The 23,336-nt window shown below is 54.8% G+C and overlaps 1 protein-coding gene across 1 annotated transcript; it reads right to left on the bottom strand.

Moving 5' to 3' along the window:
* Positions 1-470: 470 nt before the first annotated feature.
* On the bottom strand, positions 471-19,105 carry TTC22 (tetratricopeptide repeat domain 22). The gene is made up of 7 exons (XM_045899087.1): positions 18,539-19,105; positions 5,453-5,508; positions 5,138-5,253; positions 4,721-4,839; positions 3,256-3,417; positions 1,517-1,669; positions 471-1,007 (listed from the first exon to the last, which is right to left on the bottom strand). The coding sequence occupies exons 1-7, from the start codon at positions 19,103-19,105 to the stop codon at positions 471-473; spliced, it is 1,710 nt and encodes a 569-aa protein (XP_045755043.1).
* Between the last annotated feature and the right edge of the window lie 4,231 nt (positions 19,106-23,336).

Genomic DNA, 23,336 nt, shown 5'->3' with positions numbered 1-23,336 from the left:
TCTGGCGTGGCTTTTCTGGCTGCGGGACCTGAGACCCACTCCAGTCAATTTACGGAGAGGCGGCTTTATTAGAAGGGTAGAGTGTGGCTCACGGCAATGCAAAGACAGGAACTCAGGCCTCGAGGACTGCGCACGGGGACTGAAGAGCCGCCAGAATGGAGACAACCATCTTCTGTATCTTGCACCCATCTTACTTTTTCTGCATATTTGCACAATTCAGTGCTTTAAATGGCAGTCTCCCGGTGGCCTCTCGCGTCCGCCCCAACCTCAGCGGCTCTCTCGAGCCGGGCCTTTGTGGCTCCGCGGGCAGGCCAAACTGCCCTCGTCTCTCAACCGCCCCGTCCCAGTTCCCGGAAGAGAATCTAATTGGCTCCGCCCAACCGCCAGCCTATGGCAGGGCAGGCCCGTTTTGAGCGCCCAATCAGCTGTAGGCAGGGCGGGGCCTCGACGGGGCGGGGCTTCGACGCCCCTCAGAGGGAGAAGGCGCGGCGGCCCCGCGGCACGCCTGCGACGTCGCCGTCCTGCTCCATGGTCTCGAAGAGCAGCCGCACTAGCGCCGGCCGGCCCTGAGCCACCAGGGCCCGGGCCAGGCCCAGCACCTCGCCCGTGTGGCCGCGCCACACGCGCTGCAGCTCCTGGCGCAGGCGCGCCGCGGGGTACTTGCCCTGGGCGCGGCGCAGCCACGCGTCCACCTCGCGGCCCAGCTCGGCGTCGCTCAGCTGCGCCTGGCTCCACTGCGCCAGCAGCGCCTCGAGCAGGCAGCCGAAGCCCTCGGTGTGGCTGGAGCCCGCGTCGTCCAGCTCCACGGCGCGCTTGAAGCAGGCCGCCGCGTTGGCCTCCTCGCCCTTGATGCGCAGGCACTTGCCGCGCAGCAGCTGCAGCTCGGGCAGGGTGGCGCCCAGCTCCGACTCGCCGGCCTTGGCCAGGAAGACCAGCGCCTGGTTCAGCGCCGCCTCGTCCACCGCCAGCAGCTCCTGCACGGCGTCCACACCCATGTAGTAGTAGACCTGGCCGGGGAGGGCGGGGTGAGCCTTTCTCCCTGGGCGTTCGGCGCCCATACTTGCTTTTAAAAAAATTCCACCCTCCCTCCGACGATGCTTCACAAATTCCCGCCCCCGGAAAAGGAGAAGAAATAGCGATTCCAGTTCCAGCCCCACCACTCTTGGCCGTATCGGCTTGAGCGAGGCACTCTCTGGGCCTCAGTGTTCACGTATGGAAAATTATGATATTGTCACCTCTTGGTAATCATTCCTTGTGCCTAGAAGGCACTTCTGGATAAAGAGTAATGGCCCTCACTTCCTGAGTGCTTTAGAAAGAGCACGGCCCTGTTCTAAATGCTGTATGTGCGTTTTCTCATATAATCCTCACCATGGCTGTAGGAGGTGGGTACGGTATCAGACAGGGATGGGGGCTAGCTGTATTTCTCCCTGTGTCCTCAGTGCCCAGGCCTGCCTTGGTAGAGAGTGAACAGGTTTTTAGTAAGCCATTGGCTACTCAAGCCAAGAGGCTGCCTTACCTGGCCAATGTCCAGGTAGGTCTTGAGGCTTGGGCACACCTTGACCACTTCCTCCAGATCGGCCTTGGCGCAGGACAGGTGGTTCCTGTCAGGCATGCCCCCGAGCCCCATCTTGGCTCGCTCCAGGTCGTGCAGGTAGGCTCTGAGGTGGATCTGCCGTAGAGAGTCAGCTCAGGGATGAGGCTCCAAGCAAGGACCTCTGCCCTCCTTTCTACCCTAAATGATGCCAGTCTTTTTCTCAGCAGCAACTCAGGGCAGTTCTGTGGTGCAGTAGAGGGCCACTGACACTGGGACCCAGAGTCCTAGGTCCTAGTTCTGTGCCAGCTATGCTCATGACACCCTTTCTGGGCCTTAGTTTCTTTCCCTGTCTGTACAATGAGGGGGAAAGAGCCCCTCATTCATTCAACAAACAGGTACTGGATACCCACCATATGCCAGGCCCAGTGCTAGGTACTGGGCATGCAGTGGTGACAAGTGGCTATGAAAAAATAAACAGGGTGATGGGCTAGAGGGGATTGGGGGACAGCGCTATTTTAGATAGGGTGGCAGCACAGATTTTGTGAGAGTCCACATAAGCAATTTGGAAAGAATGGAAGGTGGCCCCAACTTACAAGCATCAAATTACAAATGATTCTAGACTCTTGCCTTCATCCTCACCCCTCCTTTTCCCCCATACTTGGAGCATTAAAAAAATCTACAGGTTCCGAAGGGGAGGCATGAGAAGGAGGCAGTAGGTAAAAGGGGTCATTGTTGCTGAAGGTATTAATGCTTTATACCCAACCCGGTGGGCTCTAGTTCTAAGAGAGCATCATAAGGTGGGGGAGGCGGGAACTCTGGCTTCGGAGCCAGTTGGACTTGGCGGAATTCCAGCCCCTCCCCTCTCCCCTTGTTAGCATGTGAGCTGGGGATGTTTTTCAACCTCTGTGAGCCTTATTTTCCACATCTGAAAAATTAGTACACTGGTATCTTCCTTGGAGAGTTCCCATGACGATTGAGAGAACATATTCTAGCCAAGATCTAGCATATGGTATGTGCTCAGTTCATTCATTCATTCATTCATTCATTCATTCATTCATTCAACAGATATTCATCAAGAGCCTGTTATGTGCTAATACTGTTCTAGGCACCCCAGTAGAGAGCAAAACAAAATTCCCTGCCCCCATGGAGCATATATTTTAGTGTGGGAGAGAAAGACAATATGCATGATAAATAAATAGTATGTTGGGGAGTAATAAGCACTAACAAGAAAAAGTAAACCAAGAAAGAGGACAAAAAATGTTGGTGAGAGGTTGACATTTTCAGTAAGATGGTGCTAGAAGCTTCCTTTTCATCAAGACCTCCAGGAAGTGAGGAAGGAAGCCAATCAGGGAGAAAAGCATTCTAGGCAGAGGTCATTATCCATACCTTATAGTTTGGGGAATGGGGTTTTAGATAGAGTAATCAGTTGAGAGGCCAGATTTCAACCCAGGTCAGTCAGCCTGTATTGAGTGCTAACCAAGTAGAGGCTAGAGCTCATTGACAGGTCATTGTAGAGGGGTGTCTGCGGTGGGTGGGGGTCTCCTTCATTCTTTCACTCAACAACCTTATAGAACACAAACCTTGTGTCTTGATGGCTCCTAAGCTCCTTTCCACCAGGAAGGCCCTATGACCTTTGGGCTCTGGCAACACAGTCTTAGCCTCTGGCCCTTGTTCTCTGATTCCTGATGGCAGGATGAGGCAGAGCCTGCAGGCTGACTCACCTTGGCCCTTGTGCAGTATGCCTGCCAGTTGAGCTCCGGATCTCGTAGGATATCTAGAGCCATGTTGCAGGTTCCAATGGCCATATCCTGCTTTCCTAGGAAGTGGAAGATTTTGGCCAGGCGATTCAGGATGGGGGGCTGGTCCTTGGCTATCTCAATAGCCTAGGGAAGGGAGAAGGGTAAGAGCAAACTATTTGGTTATTTGCCTGACCAGCAGGTCTCCCATCTCTGGATAGAGCCATGTCACTGCCATGCTCTTACTCCCGAAATCCACCTGCCAGTAAGTTTGGCCATATCATGGAACCTAACACGTTAGCGTACAACTCACTGGCACTCAACTCCCAAGAGCCCGACTCCCATGCTCCCCACCATGTTCATGTGTCCTGTCCAGTGAATCCCTCCATACACAGGCAAATCTCTCTTCCTTAGACACATCCAGGGTATGCTCCCCCAGTTTCCCAGGGCCGTTGGAAGGAGGGTCAGAATTAGCTTTTACCTCCCCCATATGTACACAGTGCAGTGTTTCTGTTGGGATCACAGTACTTCCTCTCTATACTGTTACTGACCACTGCCTGTCCTGTGTGGGTTGCTGCCTCTGGAATAGCGAACTCCTGCAGGGACTCATCTCTGTGCCGGGCACAGGTTAGGTTCTCAAGGAAGGGTGAAGGCAGTGTGTTTGTTAAATTGGACACAACTCTCAGAATCCTTATGAGCCATCATTTCTATTCTGTTCTAAGATCTCTCATCAAGGACTTGCTCATTAATCTATCCACCAGCAAGCATTAGGGATGTGCTCCATGCAGGGCACCGTGCTGAGTGCACAGGTCAATGAATATCACAGGGTCCCTGGCCTCCGGGAAAGACTTCAAAACTGAGCTAAGTGTGGAAACTACCACATAAACGAGGTGCCCAAGAACAAGGCTTGAACAGCACTTTACAGTTTACAGTGAACAGTTTCAACCACTACCTTCTTTGAATCTCTCAATGACCTAGAAGGTAGACAGATGACATAATTAACACATAATGAGGCTCAGGGATGGAAGTGACTTGCTTAGGGTCACATGGCCCATGGGCAGAGCTGGCACAAGACCCCAGCTAAGCCCATCTTCTTTCTACTATGTCACTGGGGGTTGGGGAAGGACAGTGAGAACCATGCCTGAAAGGGAGAAGTCTGAGGGTATATCTGAGACAAGGCAAATAGCTTAGAAGACAAGGCTGGAGAGACGGGCTCCGGGACTGGGCGTGGGAAGGGTCCGATTCTTAAGCAAAAAGGAACAATGACAAACATCACCATTGTTTTGAATGAAGAGAGGAGGGAAAGCCAGGGCACTTCCTGGGGGGGGGGGGGCACACGATGGGGGATGGAGGTGGGATGCCACCCAGAGAAGCAGCGGGTTCCAGGAGAGAAGGCTGGGGTGTCACGCTCCATCCCAGTTTGGAGAGTGGGTGTGGCCAGGGGACGTACCTTGCCAAAGCAGTCCAGGGGGTCGGTTCCCGAGTACCCACAGTCGTGGACACCCATGGGGGTGGTGGAGAAGGTGTCCTTCCTCTCTAGCAGCATCCCGAGGTAGCACCAGGCCAGAGCTGGAGGTGAAGTGTGGGAGAGGGGTGTCTAGGAAGCAGCGGGGTGGAGAGAGGGAGGGGGCCAGCTCCACGCACGGTGTTAGCCCCCAGGAAGACGAAGGGAGGGTCCGTGGCATGAAATCACTGAGCAAGGTGCAAGGTGCATGAGTTCTGTGAGATAAACGAATGAGTATATGGGACAGAGGGTGAGAGAGAGAGCAACAGGATCTCCCAAAAAGGAAGACGATGCTAGAGGTGGGGACAATGACAGTGACAGGCAGGGCTAGTGACAGGTAAAGGGGGAGCCAGGTGGCCCTACCTTGGTGGTGGGGGTCTGAGGACTTGAGCACTTGCCGGAGCAGGGCCAGCGTGCGGTTGAAGGCGGGCAGCCTCTTCTGCTCCTCGCTGCCCATCTCCAGGAAGATGCCATCTAGTCTGTGGCCAAGAAGGGGATGTGGGTAGCTGGCACCCCCTCCCAGCTGTCCCTAGGGTGCTGCGAGTACTCCCTAGGCCAGTGGCATGGAGGAGAACTTGGGGAGCCCTCACCACGGAAATGGACTCAGCCACCTCTTCCCCGGGTCCCAGGCCACACCTCACCCTCCCCACTGTCCAGTCCCGGGCTCCCCAGGCTGACCTGATGAAGAGCGTTGCCATGGTGAAGTACCAGCCCCTTTTCTCCTCCACTGGGATCTAGGAAAGCAGAGAATGGCACTTGCCCTGAACCCTGAGAAGCAGCAAGTACACCTCTAATCATGGTCCTGGATCTGCCACTGGTGGCTGAGTAACCTTGGGTGAATCACCTCATTTCTCTGACTGCACAAGGTTTGATGAGACAACCTGTGTGAATGTCCTAAGTAAGGTGCCCATCACGGAGCAGGAGTGGAATACATTTCTTCCCTCCATCTTGCTTTCCAAACTAAGCTCCCCTCCCCCTGGCTCCCCGACCTGTGCTCTGGATCCCCCCCATTCCAGGGCCCACCAGCCACTGGTCACCTTCTCTCTCCCCCACTGTCCACTCGTTTCTCTCCTTTGGCGCCACCCTTCAGCTTCCTCCTTCCTGAGAAAGCCCTTTCGGGCTTGTTAATGGAGTTCAGCTGCAGCCCAGGACCCCCCTGAACGGTTTTCCCACTGTTATTCTTGCCAACCTCACCAGGCATTTAGACCAACTTGGGCACCAGATAAAATATTTATGCTGTTATTTATGGGAGTAGCTGCTGCTGCCTCAGGAAGGAATTTTAATGAAAACCAATAAAACCCCTAGTGCATATCAGCAGCTCTGCTTCGGGCTCTGCTCCCTCCCTCCACATTTGTCTCCTGGCGTGGATCTCCAGGCTGGATTCGGCACTCACCACCCCCCACCCACCATGGCCTCCTCAGCTCAGGACCCCCATCAACCCCCCCGACTCCCAGCAACCGAGTGAATGCATTCAGTCCAGCCAGCATTCCTGGGCATCTGTGGTGTGAGGCCCTGTGCTGAGTGCTTAGGGACGAGGCACCGAATTGGACCGGCACCCTGGCCCAAATGGGTTCACAACCTAGCTAGGAAAACAGGTCCAGGCATAAATAATAGAGCTTGACTGGGTGACCACCATGTGCCAGGATCCTGACACCCACCCTCTCAATCTCTCCACAACTTATTGGGTAGGTTTCATCTGCTTTTTACAGATGAACATATTGAGGCTCAGTGAGGTAAAATGACTTGCCCAAGGTCACACAGCATATAAGTTTCAGAGGTGGAACTCGAGCTCCCTTTGTTAGGCTCCAAAGCCCATGCTTCCCTTACCACACCAGCTTGCCTATAACATTCGTATGAGGCAAAGTCCAAACAAGGCCATGAGAGTGATGTGGACAGATGCACTAGGATGCGGAGGCCACTCCCAGCCAACAGACTCTGAGAAGGCCTTGCAGAGGATGGGCTGTCAGGTGAGTCTTGAATAGCAGTGGTATTTCAGAGGGTGGGCTGGGGGTCAAGAGCATTCCAGATGGAGGGCTCAGTGTGGAGACGTGTGGCGTGACTGGTGAGCTTGGGGCAGGGTGTGTGTGAGTGGGGTGTATGTGGGGGAAATGTCACTAAGTTATGATGTGGCTGTTCTGAGGAGGCTGTGGATGAGCTTGGAGGGAGAAGAGAGAAAGGGGGTCCTGTGAGTCCGATCCCACGGAGAGGTGTGACTGCCCATCGAGGCAGGGTCTTGACCCAGGGTGCAAGCCAGATCCCCCAGAGGAGGCCCTGCTAATCACATTTCTTAGCCACTATTCACCAAGTATCTTCTCTGTTTGGCTCAGGCTGGGCACAATGGGGATAGGAGAGGAAAGGCAGGTCCCACCTTTAGGAGCTCCCAGTCTGGTGCGAAAGCCAGATCATATCACAGTGCGAGTGGAAGGAATGCTACGGGTTATGGGAGGAAGCATCCTGCGTGTTACAGGAGTGCCCACAGAGCTTCTAGAGGAGGACTTGCTGGCACAAGCCTCTCCAGGACAAGTAGGAACCACCCAGGTGGACACCATGAGAGAAGGCATCAGATGGAGAGACATCGTGTGCCAAAGCTCAGTCGGAGATGAGGGAGCGTGGTGTGTTGTGGGGTGGGAGGATGAGCCAGCAAGGGCACATCAGGAGGCGCCCCCGAGGGCCTGGCTCAGGTCCTGGGGTTCATGTGCAGGGCAGTGGGGAGCCTTGGAAAAGGCGGTGCCCAGATCCAGTGTGTTTTTACATTCACACCACCTTGGAGAGTCCTCCTGTCACTTAGGTGGGAACACGTGTATGGGGCTTTAGCTGGGGACAGGGCTGTCCGGAGGGGAGGGCGGCAGTTGCCAAGGGTTGGAGGACATCCTCGAGGGCTCAGTGGAGAACATTTGTCAAAGCAAAAGACTAGGATGGGTTGGTGGATAACCTTACCTGTTCTACCAACATGGCACCTGGGACATAGGAAGGGGGACTCAGAGTCATGGGGCCACTCTTGGGGGCCATGCTGGCTAAAAACCGGGACGTGATGTCAGTGTGTGATCGTGTGACAGAGTGAAGCTTAAGTGCCTCAGGCTTTCTGACTGTCTAGAGGTATGATCTCATGACCTCTGGCCCCATGCCCACTTTGAGGTTGGCCAAACTGAGTCCTGGTAGGGAGAAACGGAACCTGCTGCCTCATTCAGGCTTCTGACAAGAAGCTATGACCACGAGCAAGAGCAGAGGCTCAGGTGGCCGACAGGCCTGGCCCTATGAGGCGGGCGACCCCAGATGCGTGAGTTACCTCTGGGAGGCTGTGTCCTTATCTGCAAAGGTGGATAATAATATAGAGCTCGCAGGCATTGTGGGGCAGTGCCCAGCCCAGAGTATGCGCTCCATAAATGTTGGACCCCTTTCTCCTGGCTTGGGTTAGAGCTGAGCGGGTTAGGCTGCTCTGTCCAGGGGACTTATTCCAGTTCCCTCTGGGGCAACAACCTCTCTGGAGTCCAGAGGGGTCCTGGCTCACCCTGCTCTCCACCGCACCCCCGCCCCCACCCGCCCACTGTGCTATTAGGGCCTCAGATCCCCTGTGGGGTCCCAAGCACCTTTCTCCCCTCCACAGACCCCCAGTGTTGGAGAGTTACATGGTATCCTCAGGGCTCTCCCTGTTCCTCTTGTTTGGCATTCAAGCCACAAGAAAGTAAGTTATGTGCCCAGATCGCAGCTAGTACCAGACAGAGGTGACACTTAAATTTTTGCCTTCATAATCCTAGCTCCAAGCATTGTCCTCAGCACTGTTTCCTTGATCACTCGCATTCTTTCTCTGAGGATACTGAGACCACAGAGGTGAAGCAATTTACCCAGTAACACGCTAGTTAGTATCGGGGCTTAAAACCCGTTGGTATCCTTGAGTAATTCAAGAGCCTGGCTGTGGTTTGCACTATGCAGGCAATACCACCACCTGGTGGCGGTATGCCTGAATTGCAGGGGTAACTCCTCTCTCCTGGTTCCCTTCAACTTGAAGGCTAAAACAGATTTTCAGAAAAGTAGCTAGCTGAGTGACATCGCAATGACAAATCCCAAATGTAGTCCCTCCTCAGATTCTGCTGAAGAGTGACGTTTTCAGGAGGGCTTATGGGGTTGCAGATTTGGAGTGGAGTTAATGGCCCAAACAGATCTAGTCTGAGGTCTCACCTGGCTTGAGCTTTAATCCTCTATCCCCGTGATGAAATCTGGTGGACGCCATGCACTCTGCTGGGCTATCCTGGCCCGAAAATGGGCTGTCTCTTTAAAAATCCTTCTGGTTGTAACTAAAGCAGCAGCTGAGGCTGTTACCAGGGGCAACCTGGCAAGCCACGGTGCGTTAAATTAAATTAAACAGGCCTCTGGTTCCCCCCTCCCCTCCCGGAGAAGGAGGGGCTGTTCAACCTCTCTCCTGGAGAATAAAATTGCCCTGAAACCTCTTAGGGCTGCAAGGCTCTCACTTCCAGAGTTGATAGCTCCCAGAGGCAAGATGTTGGAAGCAGCCCGGGAGGCCCGGAGAGGGCTTCTGCCAGAGGAGGAGTGTTCCCCAAGGGCCTGCCCAGCGTGGGCTCTGGACAGCACACCACCCTTTCTCTTGCTGGGTCTTCCTCACAACCCTGTGAACTGGGGGTTCCGGGGTCTGGAGAGGGGGCCAGCCAAGGCTGCAGGCTGGAGGGGGTCTCACATTAGGCCGCCACTCCATGGCAGATCGGTGGGAGGGAGCTGGGCAAGGCCCAGGCACCAGCGCTGACCCTCAAGTGAAATCCTCAGACCCTGGGACTCACTGAGTAAGGTGCAGCCCTCAGGCAAGGGGTCCTCAGGACACTTCCCTGCTCCCCGGAGGCCCACGCTCTTACCTCCCTCATTTACCTTCCCACCACATCTAGCCCGCAAGTGTTTGCACAGTGCTTACCATTTACAGAGTGGACACACACAGATTCCATTTGGTCCTCAGACCATCCCGTGTGGAATGTAAAGTGAGTTACCATTACTCTCTTAGCACTGATGGGAAAACTGAGGTGGGACCATGTCCTCAAAGTCACACAGCCAGTGTAAGCCCAGACTGAAACCTGGAAATGGTGCTTCTGTCGCTATACTGATAATAGCAAATTTTATTGAGCACTTGCTATGCGCCAGGCTCATAGTGTACATGTGTGAACCCATTCAACCCCCAGGGTTACCTATGAGGTCGTGACTATGATTACCCCGGTTTTACAGAAGAAGCGACGGTGGCCCAGAGCGGCACAGCTAGAAGGCAGCAGAGCGGGGACCCCAGCAGCCCAGCCCCAGAGCCCCTGCCCCTAAAGACTAGACTAGTGGTTCTCAATGTGTTGTCCCCGCCCAGCAGCGGCAGCACCTGCAGTTTGATAGACATGCAAGTTCTCAACTCACTGAATCAGGAACTCTGCAGCAGGGGGCGGGGGGCCGGGGAGGGGAGCCACCTGGGTTTTAATAGGCCCTCTGATGCACTAGATCCTCGCTGTAGTGCACGGTGGGGACCTGAGGGATGGTGGGCTGGTCGGTGGATCTCTTTTTTAAATGAGCCAAAGGATCAGAATTGTGATCCTCAGAAAAGCCTGAAGACCCAGGTTCCTACAGCTGCGTGGGTAAGCGACAAAGGTAGGTGATCTGGCAGACCCGGCAGAGAAGAGGATCAGGATAGGCCATTACAGGGCAGGCTTGTGTTAACTTGGTGGGTACAAGGGAGGATCCTGACTGGCCCACTTACTTCAAAAGGGGGCCCCCTGAAGAAGGAAATGTTGTGGGCCTTGGCTATTTTCAAGGATTTCAGTAGAAAATCTTTTAATATACCAATGAGCGAGGAATCTTTATGCATCTGGATAGGCTATAGAGAGACCTTGCTGGTTCTGCAGGAAAATAATTGCCTTGCAATTTGAACTTTGCCCCTGATGACGTTGTACTCTCCATTTCTGATTCCCTTCCCGAGAGCTGACTAGTTCTCCTCGAGGAGAGGGGGATGTGAAGGAGCAAAGGGCATGAACATTTCCGAGCATCGACTCTCCACTGGGCGCTTCAGTGCCTCCGTGGACTGGACCCTCGCAGCAGCCTGAGAAGGTGCAATGCATCTGCCTCCTTTTCTGGGTGAGGAAACAGAGCCTAATAAAAAAAAAAGCCACCGCCCAGCCCCACAGCCCGGGGTGGAAGTGCCAGGATTCAAGTTCACATCTGCTTCCTCCAACGCCCCTGTTCTTTCCACCTCATCACGCCGACCCTGTGAAGGCTGATGCTGCAGAAATAAAAGTCACAAGGTGGCAGGCCTCAGGAATACGTTCTTCCTGCACAACTGGAATGTCCTCTGTGATGACACAGAGCAGCCTGCCTGCTCTGCACACCGAGCGCCGCCCCCACCCCACCTGCGGGACACGCACCAGAAAGGCAAGGGCTGGGGTTCTACCCCTGCCCAGCTCCTGCCACAGGGGTTGCGGAGATAAATGGAGGGCTGGGATTGGAGTCCCATTCCTGCCTCTGCCTCCCCCAGGGATCCTGGAAAGGCCCCCAGCCCAGCCTGGGCCTCCACTTCTGCATCCACAAATGGGATGATCCCACTTGGCCCGCCTGTGTCACATGTGGTCAATGTGATTGGTGGAGAGGATCTGAAGGGGCGGTGCTATGCCATGGAAGTAAGTCACCTATGCCTCCCTGTCCTGGCTTCCCTGGATGGTCTTCACGGAATTTAAGATTTGAGCAGATTGACCGCAGCTTCCCGTTCTCACCCCCCTTCTGGTCCTAGGTCTGTCATGTCACCGCGGTGAGTCATCTTTGCATTGCACTCGTTCCCTAGACTCGCAGGACTGTGTTGAGCCACTTTTCTATCCCACTGTCCTTAGAGAAAAAGGACCCTGTCTAGTTCTGGGTCCAAACCCAGCCCTGGAGCCAGTAGAGACTGGGTGGGTCTGAAGAAGTGTCTCGCCTCCTGCAGTAATAACGGTGATGCCCGAATGTTCTCAGCTCCTCCCATGGGTCTGTGCTGTATGTGCCCTTAACATTCTTTTCTCCCGTAAAAGAGGTGGCTGGGCCAGATGATGTTAAAGGCAAGTTGGACGCTGGGATCCTCTATCAACGAGGAGGGGAAACCCACTTCCCAAACATGCTAGGTACGGAGGGAGAGAAGCCAGCAGCAAACTCAGAAATGTGAGTGACTCCAAGGCCCTCAGAAGCCTGGAGCCAGAGCCCAGGAAAGCTGCCCCAGCCTGTTTTAAGTCCAAGAGACCTGAGTTCAGTTCCCGGCAGCCACTCCTGGCTGTGTGCCCTTAGGCAAGTCACTACACCTCTGTAGTCTCAGTTTGCTCATCTGTAGAAGGGGCTAATACCACTTCTGGTTTCCCAGCATTTCTGTGAGGACCAGACGAGATCATCTATGAAAAGTACATGAGTACACAGTACCTAGCTCACTTTCCAGTGTTAACCATCTCTTTTCCTCACTGAACCCAATCAAACCACTCAGATTTGTGGAGTCGTGTGTGTGTGTGGGGGGGGGGTGTGTGTTTGCAAGCACCATGGGAGGTGAAACCCTGCCCGTGATCTCCAACTCTTCAGTCCTCAAGACACTGTCCCCCACGGTCCCCAAGCTGTGGTTTCCCACATGTGTGTATGCATTTTCTTCTGCCAGGAGGTTCATTTCTTCCCCCACTTCTCTGCTTCGCAAAGTCCTTCCTATTCCTGAATCACTCTGGCCGCCACCTTAGTCCACTGCTCTCACTTGACAGAGGAGGAAACAGAGACACAGGGAGGGGAGGGGACTTGCTCACTAACCCACAGTGAGTTGGGGCAGGGCTGGGGCAGGAACCCTATCCTGGCCCCTGACTTGGAGTGGGGTCCTCCCCAATGCCATCGTTCTCTTCCCAAGACTAGCTGGGGCTAGGCTGAGGGAGACCTCAGGAAGGGCAGGAGGAACCAGAGAGGAGGGTGGGGGCTCGCTGAGAAGGAGAGACCCGGGGCTCACTTGCATCCCAGGTCCTGGCAGCCCCATCGGGGGATGAGGATGGGAAGCCCATGACCATCAATGTTGCTAGGGCTGGGCCTTCTGTCTGTGAGCACAGTGACACTTCCCACAACCCTGTCAGGCAGGCACCATTGTCCCCATTTCACACACATGGACACCCAGAGAGGCTAAGCAGCTGGCCCAGGGCACCCGGACATGGCCAGCAGGGAAGCGATCCCCTGCAGGCTGTGGACTCCCACGTGGACCCTCTGACCACAGTCATACCAGTGCATCTGCCCAGGGCCCAGGGGTCTCAGGGCAGCTGCAGTGCTGGAGGAGTGGGAGAGGGAGGAAGGAAGGTGGAAGGAGAGGGGGACCACGTGGGAGGCCAAAGCTCTGTCAGGAGCTCTGGAGCTGGCCTTCTCGGTGGCTGTAGAGGTACAGAAGGGTGTGTGTGTGTGTGTGTGTGTGTGTGTCTGTGTGTGCATGCATGTGCATGCGTGTGCATGCAGGGGACCCTGGGGCTACCGACCAGCTCTGCCCTCTTGGCCCTTCCTACCGCGTCCCCACCCCGCTGGGTGTGGTGGCTGGTTGGAATGTCCACACCTTGGCTTGTGAGGCTGTCTGCCAGGCCTGTAAGCACTGCCTCCCTCCCTGCCCGCCCGGCTGGGGGTGCGATCTGCATGGCCACGGCGCGCTGGGTCACCTTGGGCAAGCCGCTGCCCTCGCGGAGTCTGTTACGTCCTTGGTGTGATGGGGAATCACACTACTCAACTGGCAGTGTGTCTGTGAAGTCTGAATAACAATCAAATGCACTAATGAATGTAAAATTCTGAACTCCGGGCCTGGCACCCATCATCGTACTATCACCCTGGGCCGTGAGCAGGGGTGAAGGCCTGCGTGAGTGCACCTGTGTGTCAAGCCACCAGTGTTTGGGTAAAGGGGAAGACAATCAAGAACCTGAGTTAGCTTGGGACGGGGGTACTTTTTAGAGAAACAGAGGTTCAAGTTACCTTATTTAAAAAAAATAGGGATTTGAAGACTTAAAGGCCAGTGACTCAGTGAAATGAAATTTAACAATAGTTACAAACCGCTCTCGGGTGTCCCACCCTATGCTGGACACCGAGTGGTGGGGGGTTAGAGAGAGGCCCAGGCGCAGGGAGAAGGCTGGGCTCTGACAGGACGTGCACCCTGCCCGCAGCCTTCTGACTTCTCTCAGTCCTCACGGCCACCCAGGGCGATGGGCCTTAGAATCCCATTTGGCAGATGAGGAAACAGAGGCTCAGGGAGGTAAAGTGACTTATCTGTACCACCTGTGATGGAGACAGAATTTTAACCCAGTCTGTCTACCTCCAAAGCTCCTAACACCCCCTCGCCCCCGCTTTGAGATTTGTCACCAAGAATCCACCCAAGACTGTGTGTGCGCCCGCGCCCGCGCCCGCACCACGGGGTTGCTGGCCGGAGGGTAGTAATGACAGGTGAGAGCAACCGGCCTCCTCACATTGTTGTGACTTAAAGAAAAACAGGAGGGAGTGAAGAGCTGAGAACAGAAGTCACAAACATGCCCCCCAACACACACATACACACGCACACGCACGCACACACGCTGGACTTATTTTTGGATTCTGGGCTGAATTATTAACTTTCTAAGGTTTTCTCTTGTCATTTTAGTTGGCAGATGAGCACTGGTTCTTCAGCTGCCCTTTATCCTTTGAGCACCAGAGGCTCCTCCGTGCCTGAGACAGTGCCAGCCCTGGGAGGCTGGAAAAATCTCTTGTAGCTACAGCATAGGGTGGGCGAGACCACCAGCCGCCCACCCCCCGCTGGGCCCCCGTGGGCCAGACCCTCTCAGCAGGGGTCCCACCTCCTCCTGCCCTGGCCCTGACTCTGACCTCATCTCTGCTCCCCTCTTCCCCCCCTCCCCCCTCCACACACGCATGGCAACCCACCTCCTCTCTCCTGACACTTCCTCTGCCCTAGTTTCCAGGACGTGGTCCGTGCAACCATCTGCACTTAGCGTGCCCCCACTTCTCTGACCTCCCCAGAACGAGCAAAGGCTTTGAGGTCAGACAGAATGGGGTGGATTCGACTGCCACTTACTAGCTCTGTGACCGTGGGCAAGTTACTGAGCCCAGCTATGCCTCAGTTCCTGCTAGGATTTGGGATCAGAAGGTTCTTGTGGGGACTAAGATCGTGTCTGGAAGACATTCGTAAGTATTATTGTGTGAAGTTGCGTGTTGTGTGAAGGAAGGCTTCAAGGCGGAGGTGACATCTGAGCGGGGTTTTGATGGATGGAGTCTACTTGCTAGGCAGGGGGGTATGAAACAGCACAGCATGCTGGGAGGAGCAGAGGTGGTTTCCAGTTGCTGGGAAGTCAGAAGCAGCTAAAGAGGAGGGCAGGAAGCAGATTTCAGAGATCGAGTCAGCAGTTCCCCAGCCAGCCTGGGCTCTTCCGTGGGCAGCTTTGGACTGCCCTCGTTCTAAGCCACTCAGCCGTCATTAACACCCGCAGGCTCTGCAGGCCCTCACCGCAGGACCTTCGCACACACCACGCCCCTGCTGGGAGTGCCCTCACCTCATTCCCGCCAGTACACTCCTGCTCCTTCCGGAAGCCTATGTCACTCGTGCTGAAAGGAAGTGTCTCCCTTCTCTCAAACTCCGTCACTGCCATTCTACCCCCGGGACCTGGATTGCAGACTCCAATATCTGGAGAGCTGACACACAGTAGGTGTTCAATAAACGTTAAGATGCTGAGCACCTGCCTCTCAGACATGCCCAGAATTTGCCAGTTTATGGGCACTTTCACCCCATGATTTGATCGGAGGCAGAGATCACTATTATTAACGTTCATGAAGCAGATGCCAAGACCAGAGACGAAAAGTGACTTGTCCAAAGCCACACAGCAAAATGATAAAAGAGCTAGGTGCTTGAACCCAGGCCTTCTGCTCTAACTACAGTGAAATCATCATTGTTACCCCCGATATGGCCATTTCTTGAGCATCTACTCTGGTCCGGTGCTTTAGGGGCATGATCTCTTCCAATTCTCAGATGACAAAATGGGGACTCCAAATCCCCAACCTTCTCCTGTGATGGGGGGATGACTATAGCCGCGCTGTCCAGACCCAAGGAGAGCATGGAGCCTGGTGCCGGGCCACCGCCCACCTGAAGCAGTCAGTTCTTTCCCTGAAGCCCTGGGCAGCACCCTGCTTGACACTGTCCTCTGGGAGGTCACTCACGGGGGGGGTGGGGGTGGGGGGTGGCCCCCACCATGGTTAGGCTGACCAGCGGCGACGGCAGGGAGAGAGATGCTGGACTCTGTTTGATCCCTATGCCTAAACCTCTGCCTCCACGCTCACCTCCTCCAGGTAGTCTTCCCCCCTGAGAGCAGGAAGGGACCTTGTGGACCATCCCCCTCTCTGCCCCCATTTCACAGGGGGGGGAAACCACAGCCCAGAAGGGAAGGCCCAGGAGGCCTCCTGGCTCCTAGCTCAGGACCCCTTAGGCCCTGCTCTGCTGCTGGGACCACACTCAATACACACTATGCTGTCCATGCCTCCTGCTGAGGGCGGCAGGCATTCAGGGCCTCGGGCTCAGGCTTTAAAACAGAACACCTGGGTCCCTGTGGGCCCTACGAGATGGCCACAGCTAGCCCTGCCCCCCCACCGAGGCACTGGGGGCTTGCCAGCCCGGGTGAGGTGGGCGTTGTGTCCGATTTGCTGGCTCTTTGCACACTCTTTTCCAAGTGCTTTCCAAATATCAGCTCTTCATTATGACATCAACCAACTGAGAATGCCCTCCTCTTAGAGTGGAGGGAGCCCAGGACATATGTACCATTATAATCCCCATTTTACAGGGAGGGAAATGGAAGCTCCGAGATGCTGAGGATGGACTGGAGGTGAGACAGCGTGGGGGGGGTGGGGCTGGGATTTGGACCTGGACCGTCTGACCCAGAGTCTCCCGTCTTAACCTCTACCCTGCGCTGCTCTCTTGAACTCAAGTCTGTGCCCTCCACCCTGCATTCCCTGAGGTCTGGACTCCACATTTCCTCTCTGAAGGTGGAAAAGGCTTTGGGTGGGAAAAGGCTCCAAGGGAGTGTACAGAGGTTTTATGAATGGAGCCCTGTGTGAAGGCTTGTTGTTATTTAAATATCACGAATCTAAGCCATTATAAAACATCATGGTTATCAGCTAAACCTGTCTTCATGGAAAAGTCACCGTACCTCTCTGAACTGTGGTTTCCTTTTCTGTAACAGGAGAATAATGCCCTCTGTCATCTAATGCAGGTAACCTTTGAGATGGCTCCCAGTGATCCCCATCTCCTGGTATTCATGTCCTTGTGTAGTTCCATCCCTTTAGTGTGAACTAGACCTAGTGTGACTCACGTCTAGTGAACAGAATATAGCCAAAGTGATGGGATGCCCACATGGCAAAGGACCTGAGGGGGGCTTCTGGCCAACAGCCAGTGAGGAACTGAATCCTGTCTAGAGCCACGCGAGTGAGCTTGGAAGCAGGTCCTTCCCCAGCTGAGCCAGCCTTCAGATGAGAACATAGCCCAGAGGCACCCAGCTAAGCCATGCCTGGATTCTTGATCCACAAAAACTACGAGATAATAAATGCTGCTAAGTTTTGGAGGGTGTCTGTTAATGCAGCTATAGGTGACTAATATACTTGGTGTTTTTCTACTCAGTGCCAGGCCCTATTCTGCCCATACAAGTATTCAAGATACATTTATTGAGCGCCACTGTGTGCCAGGCACTGTCCCCAGTATAAGGTTTGCAGTGATAAACCAGACAGATGTTATCCCCACTCTCAGAGACCTCAAGGCTGAATTAAGGAGACAGATTTGTGAACGGACAGTATGAGCAGTGCTGTGGGAGCCCAGGGCAGGCACCTGACCCAGCCTGCAGAAGTCAGGGGAGGCTTCCCGGAGGAGGGGATGCCTGAGACAAACCCAAGACTGGGGAGAACCTCCCAGTCAAAGGTGGAGCAGAAGGGCATCATAGAAAGAGGCCAAGAGAGTGGCAAGGTGAGCTATAAGGAGACTTGCCCACTGGGGGGACACAGGGAAGCAGGCTGTAGCAAAAGCATGTCTGGAAGGGGGTACTTGGCAGAGAGAGAGCAGAGAGGAAGAGCATGGAGGGTCTCAGGTGCCCACCAGAGAGCCTTGGACTTATCTGCCAGGCAGTGGGGAGTTACCAGGGGTGTAAGCAGCTCAGGGTCGTGGCTGATAAGACTGAGCAACATGATGCTGGCAGCAGGGTGGAGGACCAAGCAGAAGGGTCAGGCAGGAGGGCAGGGACCCAGGCGGGATGATGGCAACTAACTAGTCAGGCAGGAAATGACGGAGGCTGGGCTGGCAGAGGGAGGCTGGGGAGGAGTGGCTAGATCTCAGAGATATGGGCAGGCCGAATGGACAGGGATTTGGGGTCTAAGTGGATGGGGAAGGTGGTGTGAGGGGGAGGAGGGAGGAGGTAAGAATGCTGCCCACGTTGGGTTGTGCGGTTGGTTGTGCCATTTACTTAGGCGATGTGCACAGGCGCTTGGACAGGTACTTGCTGGGAGAAGCAAGACGAGAGGATGAGTTGGCCAACGCGGATTTTGCGGCGTTGCCAGAAAAGAAACCTAGGCAGACTGCCCCGCTAGGAAGCAGGTCCACGCCCTAGCAGAGAAAAGCTACAGGCCTGGTCTGGGAGAGGCGCCCTGGAAGGGTGTCCCGGAAGCCAAAGGGCCGGGGTTTGGGGAGAGTCTGCGGGGACGTCCCTGCAGACGTTGGGGGCCACGACCCCAGCCCTCCCGACCTGGGGACGGGTCACCCACCTGCTGCCCGTAGCCCAGCGCCTTGTCGTAGAGCGCGATGCCGGCGGCCAGCACCTGCGCCCGCTCCTCCGGGCTGGCGCAGCCCACGTCGAAGCCGTGCGCATAGCCTTGCTCGGCCAGGCAGCGCGCCGCCCGGCGCTGGGGGTCCCCCGGCGCCTCGCGCTCCGCCGCCAGGCCCATGAGGCCGGCCAGCCGCCCGGCGCTCGCCTCCTCCTCTTCCTCCTGGCCCAGCCGCCCGTACACGTGCGCAAGGTTGGCCCAGGCGTTGAGGTTGCCCGGGTCCTCGCGGGCCACCTCGAGGAAGAGCTCGCGGGCCTCGTCCAGTTCGTCCAGGTAGAAGGCGAAGGTGCCTAGGAGGTGGCGCACGGCGGGGCGCTGCGGGGCGGCCGCCAGCTCGAGCTCTTGCTGCAAGCCGTCCCGCTGCAGCTTCAGGTCCCGGGCGCGGAGCGAGGCCGGCGAGCGCGGCTCGAAGTTCAGCTGCATCTCCAGGTGGAAGTGGCCCGGCAGGTAGTCCAGGTCGTCGATGAGGGCGTCCAGGTCCTCGGCCGTGGCCTCCGGCTCCGCCATGGCAGCCCCGCTGCTCCCCGGGCCTCGCCCCTGCCCCGGGGGCTGCGGGGGTGGGGGATGGGGGGACGTGGCTGGGGCGCCCCGGATCGAGCCCGGCGCGGAGGGCGAGGGGCAGCGCGCGCGGAAGCCCAGGGTCCTGCCGCCTCCGGGTCCCGGGGCGCCTCCCTCTGTGGGAGGGCCTGAGCGTCGGCTCCGGGAGCGCCCTGTGGGTGTGTCGGCTGGTTTCGCTGCTCAGCGGCTCTTAGACGCCAGCATTGCACAACCAGGTGCGCCAGAAAAACAGGTGCATTGCCAAGTGCAGGGCGCGCAAACCACGGTGCATGGCAAAAGGCCTGTTTTTACTCTCTCTGCCCAGCAGACGCGGAAACAGGCTCAGGAGGAAAGGACTTGCCCAGGTCACAGAACGGGAGCTGTGCCCAAGCAGCCCCGAACCCAGTTGGCTGAACCCGAGCCAGGCCCTTTCTCCGTGGGCACTTCTCCACGCTCTCTGTGTGAGCTCGCTAGTGACTTCCAGCTGCCTGCGGAAGCCCCCTCACTCTTGCTGCTTCTCCCATCCTCTCCGCAGTTCCTGTGTTCTCCTTCCCCCGCAAGGGAGCCTGCCACTTCTCTCTGCGCCTCCTTAGGCCATGATTTATCAGGCTCCCCCACTTAGGATTCCCCTGACTTCTCTCAGTCCTGCAGTTGGCCACTGTGGAAAGACTCTGGGGCTCCATGTGCTGGTTCTAATCCTGGTTCTCCATCCCTAATAACCTCTGACCTTCATAATTATGAACCCACTTCATAATTTCGCACTTGCATACTTTCTTCATCTGTGACATGAGGGTCACATTCTCTCCCCCAAGGTAGATATCCAGGGTAAACCTGGTGAATGTCACCCTGGGTAACTATCAGCAGCTCCACTGCTCCCCCTTGGTTCCCACTCCATCCTGTACACCACCTGTGGTCCAGTTTTCTTTCTCTTACCAGTCTTCCCCCAGGACTAGCACTGGTTCCCTGCCCTCGGGAAGGCTAGGCTATGCTCCCTGCGGCAAGCTGCCCGTCCTCCAGTGCCTGGGCTGTGCAGCAAGTCTGAGCTTCTGAGACCTTCCCACCCCTCATTCCACCTGGGCAGGGCTCCTGAGACCCTGTTCCTTCATCTTCTCGACAAATAGGCCAGTGTTTTCAAAAGTGGAAATAGAGCCAATTAATAAACCTGGAAAAAAAATTGACTTGAGCAATAAAAAGGTAAGTTAAAAATATCATTCTGGTGTTAGGTTTCACCTGTAATTTTACAATATAAAATTTAATACTTTTTAATAAAAAATTATTGCTATAAATTCCTGGTGATGATGAGATGACACTTGGGCTCTGACCTTCTTGGGGGCATCAGGGATAGATTCCCAGAGTGCTTGGCTTTTTTCCCCTCTTTTTATTGCGGCAACTCATACTTAACATAAAACTGACCACTTGAACCATATTTAAGTGTATAGTCAGTAGCATTAAGAATATTCCCATTGTTGGGGCACCTGGGTGGCTCAGTCAGTTAAGCGTCTACCTTCGGTTCGGGTCATGATCCTGGGGTCCTTGGATCAAGTCCCACATGGGGCTCCCTGCTCAGCGGGGAGCCTGCTTCTCTCTCTCCGTCTGCTCCTCCTCCCTGCTTGTCCTCTCTCTCAAATATATAAATAAAATCTTAAAAAAAAAGAATATTCCCATTGTCATGCAGCTATTACCACCATCCATCTCCAGAACTTTCATCTCCCCCAAAGTGAAACTCTGTACCCATTAAACAGTAACCCCCCCCCATTCCTTCCTTCCTCAAGCCACTGGTAACCACCATTCCACTTTCTGAATTTGAATTTCTCTCTGAATTTGAATACTTTAATGACCTCATATAAGTGGCATGTTATAATATTTGTCCATTTGTGTCTGGCTTATTTCACTTAGCCTCAAGGTTCATCCATGTTGTAGCCTCTGTCAGAACTTCCTTCCTTTTTAAAGGGAATAATATTTCATCATATGTATGTATATACCACACTGTGTTTATCCATTCATCCATCAGTGGACATTCGGGTTGTTTGCACCTTGGCTATAGGAAACAATGCTGCCATGACCAAGGGTATACAAATATCTGTTTGAGTCCCTGCTTTCAGTTCTTTTTGGCGATACACCAAGAAGTGGAATTGCTTGCTCAGATCAATTCTATGTTTAATTTTTTTGACGAACTGTTATACTGTTTTCCATAAAAGCTATATCATTTTACACACCCACCAACAATGCACAAAGGTTCCAAGGTCTCTACATCTTTGTCAATACTTATTATTTTCTGTTTCGTTTTGTGTTTTATAATGGCCATCCTAATGGGTGGGTTTGGCTTTTGATCTGCCTCTGAGAAGGTGAGTAGGAATTGGATGGAAAGGGTAGGCTGTGGGTACATTTCAGTGGCAGGAAGGGCACAGAGAAAGGCCAGAGGTCTGCAGCACAGGGGGTGCCTAGGGGCAGGGCAGCGCCATATGGCTGAAATGTACAGAGCATGGGCCAGAGATGGAGGGGTGAGCATGGAAGCCAGCGGGGGCAGCACCATCGTGGAGGCCTGAATCCCGAGAATCTTGACTTGACTCCGCTGACCTAACAGCTGGCTCCACAGTCCGGATGGTTAGAACCTCTTGCAGCCAGGGAGCTCCCACACCTAATGATGAGTCCCATGTCCGCCGTGTCACCCTACATCTCACTAGATGTGACCAGGGCAACTTACTCTCCCTCTCTGAGCCTTGGTTTTTTCTTCTGTGTAATGGGATGGGAGGGGGTTTCAAGAGAGAATGAGCTGGTTGCTAGGATTAGTGCGTTGCTATGATGGGGAGGCTTTGGGCTGCCGTGGGTGGGCGGGCTGCCTGGCTGCCGAGCTGACTCACCCCGGCCTGTACCTGCTCTGGCCTGCCTGGCAGCCCGGATTCCCAGCCCAATAGACCTTGGCCTAGAGTCTGTGGTCAGTCCTCCATGAGTCCTGGAGCCAAGGGGCTCAGTCGGGAGCAAAGCTGCAATGCATGCTCAGGCAGGTTCTAGCCACGCTGACAGACAGGGGCTGGTCACAGGGCCTCTCCCGTGCGCAGGACTTGCTAGTGGACACAGCCCCACTTCACGGACACCTCCAAATAGCTCCTCCACGAGGCAGCAGTCAATGTCCATGTCACAGATGAGGAAATTGAACGCTGACCAGTGTCATGTGCCCAAGGCCGCCAGCTAGAAAGCAGCAGAACCAGGATTCAGACATGACTCTCTTTGAGAATTTCTGCGTCACTGGGAAGTTACTCTAGATTAATTCCTTTATTTGTTCACTCGTCCTTCAACAAATATTTACTAAGCATTGACTCTGTGCCAGGTACAGTACCAGGAGCAGGTGAGACACAGTTTCTGCCTCCGGACCTTTGCTAGGGCCCTTTCCAACAGCTGGGAATGGCCTCTTATTGAGATTCTGCTATGTGCCAGGAGCATACTTAAATTAGCTCATTTAATCCTGCTAGCAGTCTGGAGAGACAGATTATTAGTTTCCTTTTACAGGTAAGAAAGTGGAGAATCAGAAAAGGAAACGAATTGCCCGCATCTGCACAGCTGGGAAGGGGCAGGGCCTGTGCTTAGATGACCAAGGGTGTGTGTCCCCAGGCCTGACACGTTTGCTCCTCAGCTCAGTGGTGTGGGGTGGGCACTGTGCCAGACATGGCCATGTGCCTACCTGGCCTGGGGCCTGAGAGGCCAGCCCACAGCTACGCTAGGCATCTGGACTTCCTATTTTAGTGCTAAATTGGGATGTCAGAGGGTACTGGGTGGACCCTGAAAGGAGACACACTGTTCCGGGAGCCTGGCTCCACCACGGACGGCATGTAGGACCCCAGGCAAGTCCTGTTTCTCTCTGGCTTCTGTCCTGTCATCATCAAATGGAGTGTGACTCTCTGCTGTGCCTCAGCCTAAGAACTGGGAGGATCAAAGGTAATCATGAGAGATGATATTAGAAATAGCATGACCAAGGGGCACTGATCAAGGGATAAAGGAAGAGGAGGGCAGAGAGCTGACAATACCCTGTTGGGGACTCAAGTCCGTTCTTTACCTAGCACTTCATACACACACTTAAAGATGAGTTTGGAATTCTCCTCCTCCAGGAAGCCTTCTATGACCTACCCACCTACAGGCTGGATCAGAGGCCTCCTTCTCTCACAGGCCTGGCCACACTGTGCGGTCACTCTTTCCCTCACTAGAC

This window comes from Mirounga angustirostris, unplaced genomic scaffold (assembly GCF_029215605.1).
Source record: "Mirounga angustirostris isolate CCGP_5_RB_7025 unplaced genomic scaffold, mMirAng1.0.hap1 SCAF_4, whole genome shotgun sequence".
In the NCBI taxonomy this organism is placed as follows: domain Eukaryota; kingdom Metazoa; phylum Chordata; class Mammalia; order Carnivora; family Phocidae; genus Mirounga; species Mirounga angustirostris.
The sequence above is the reverse complement of the archived record's forward strand: the minus strand, read 5'-3'. Positions and strand labels throughout refer to the sequence as shown.

Bases quoted from the DNA above. Each gene is read 5' to 3' on its own strand.
- TTC22 (XM_045899087.1), bottom strand. From the start codon at position 19,105: ATGGCGGAGCCGGAGGCCACGGCCGAGGACCTGGACGCCCTCATCGAC. The intron at 4,840-5,137 runs GTAGGGCCACCT...CTTCACCTCCAG, and splicing joins CTCAGACCCCCACCACCAAG to CTCTGGCCTGGTGCTACCTC. The intron at 1,670-3,255 runs GTGAGTCAGCCT...TCTCTACGGCAG, and splicing joins CATACTGCACAAGGGCCAAG to ATCCACCTCAGAGCCTACCT.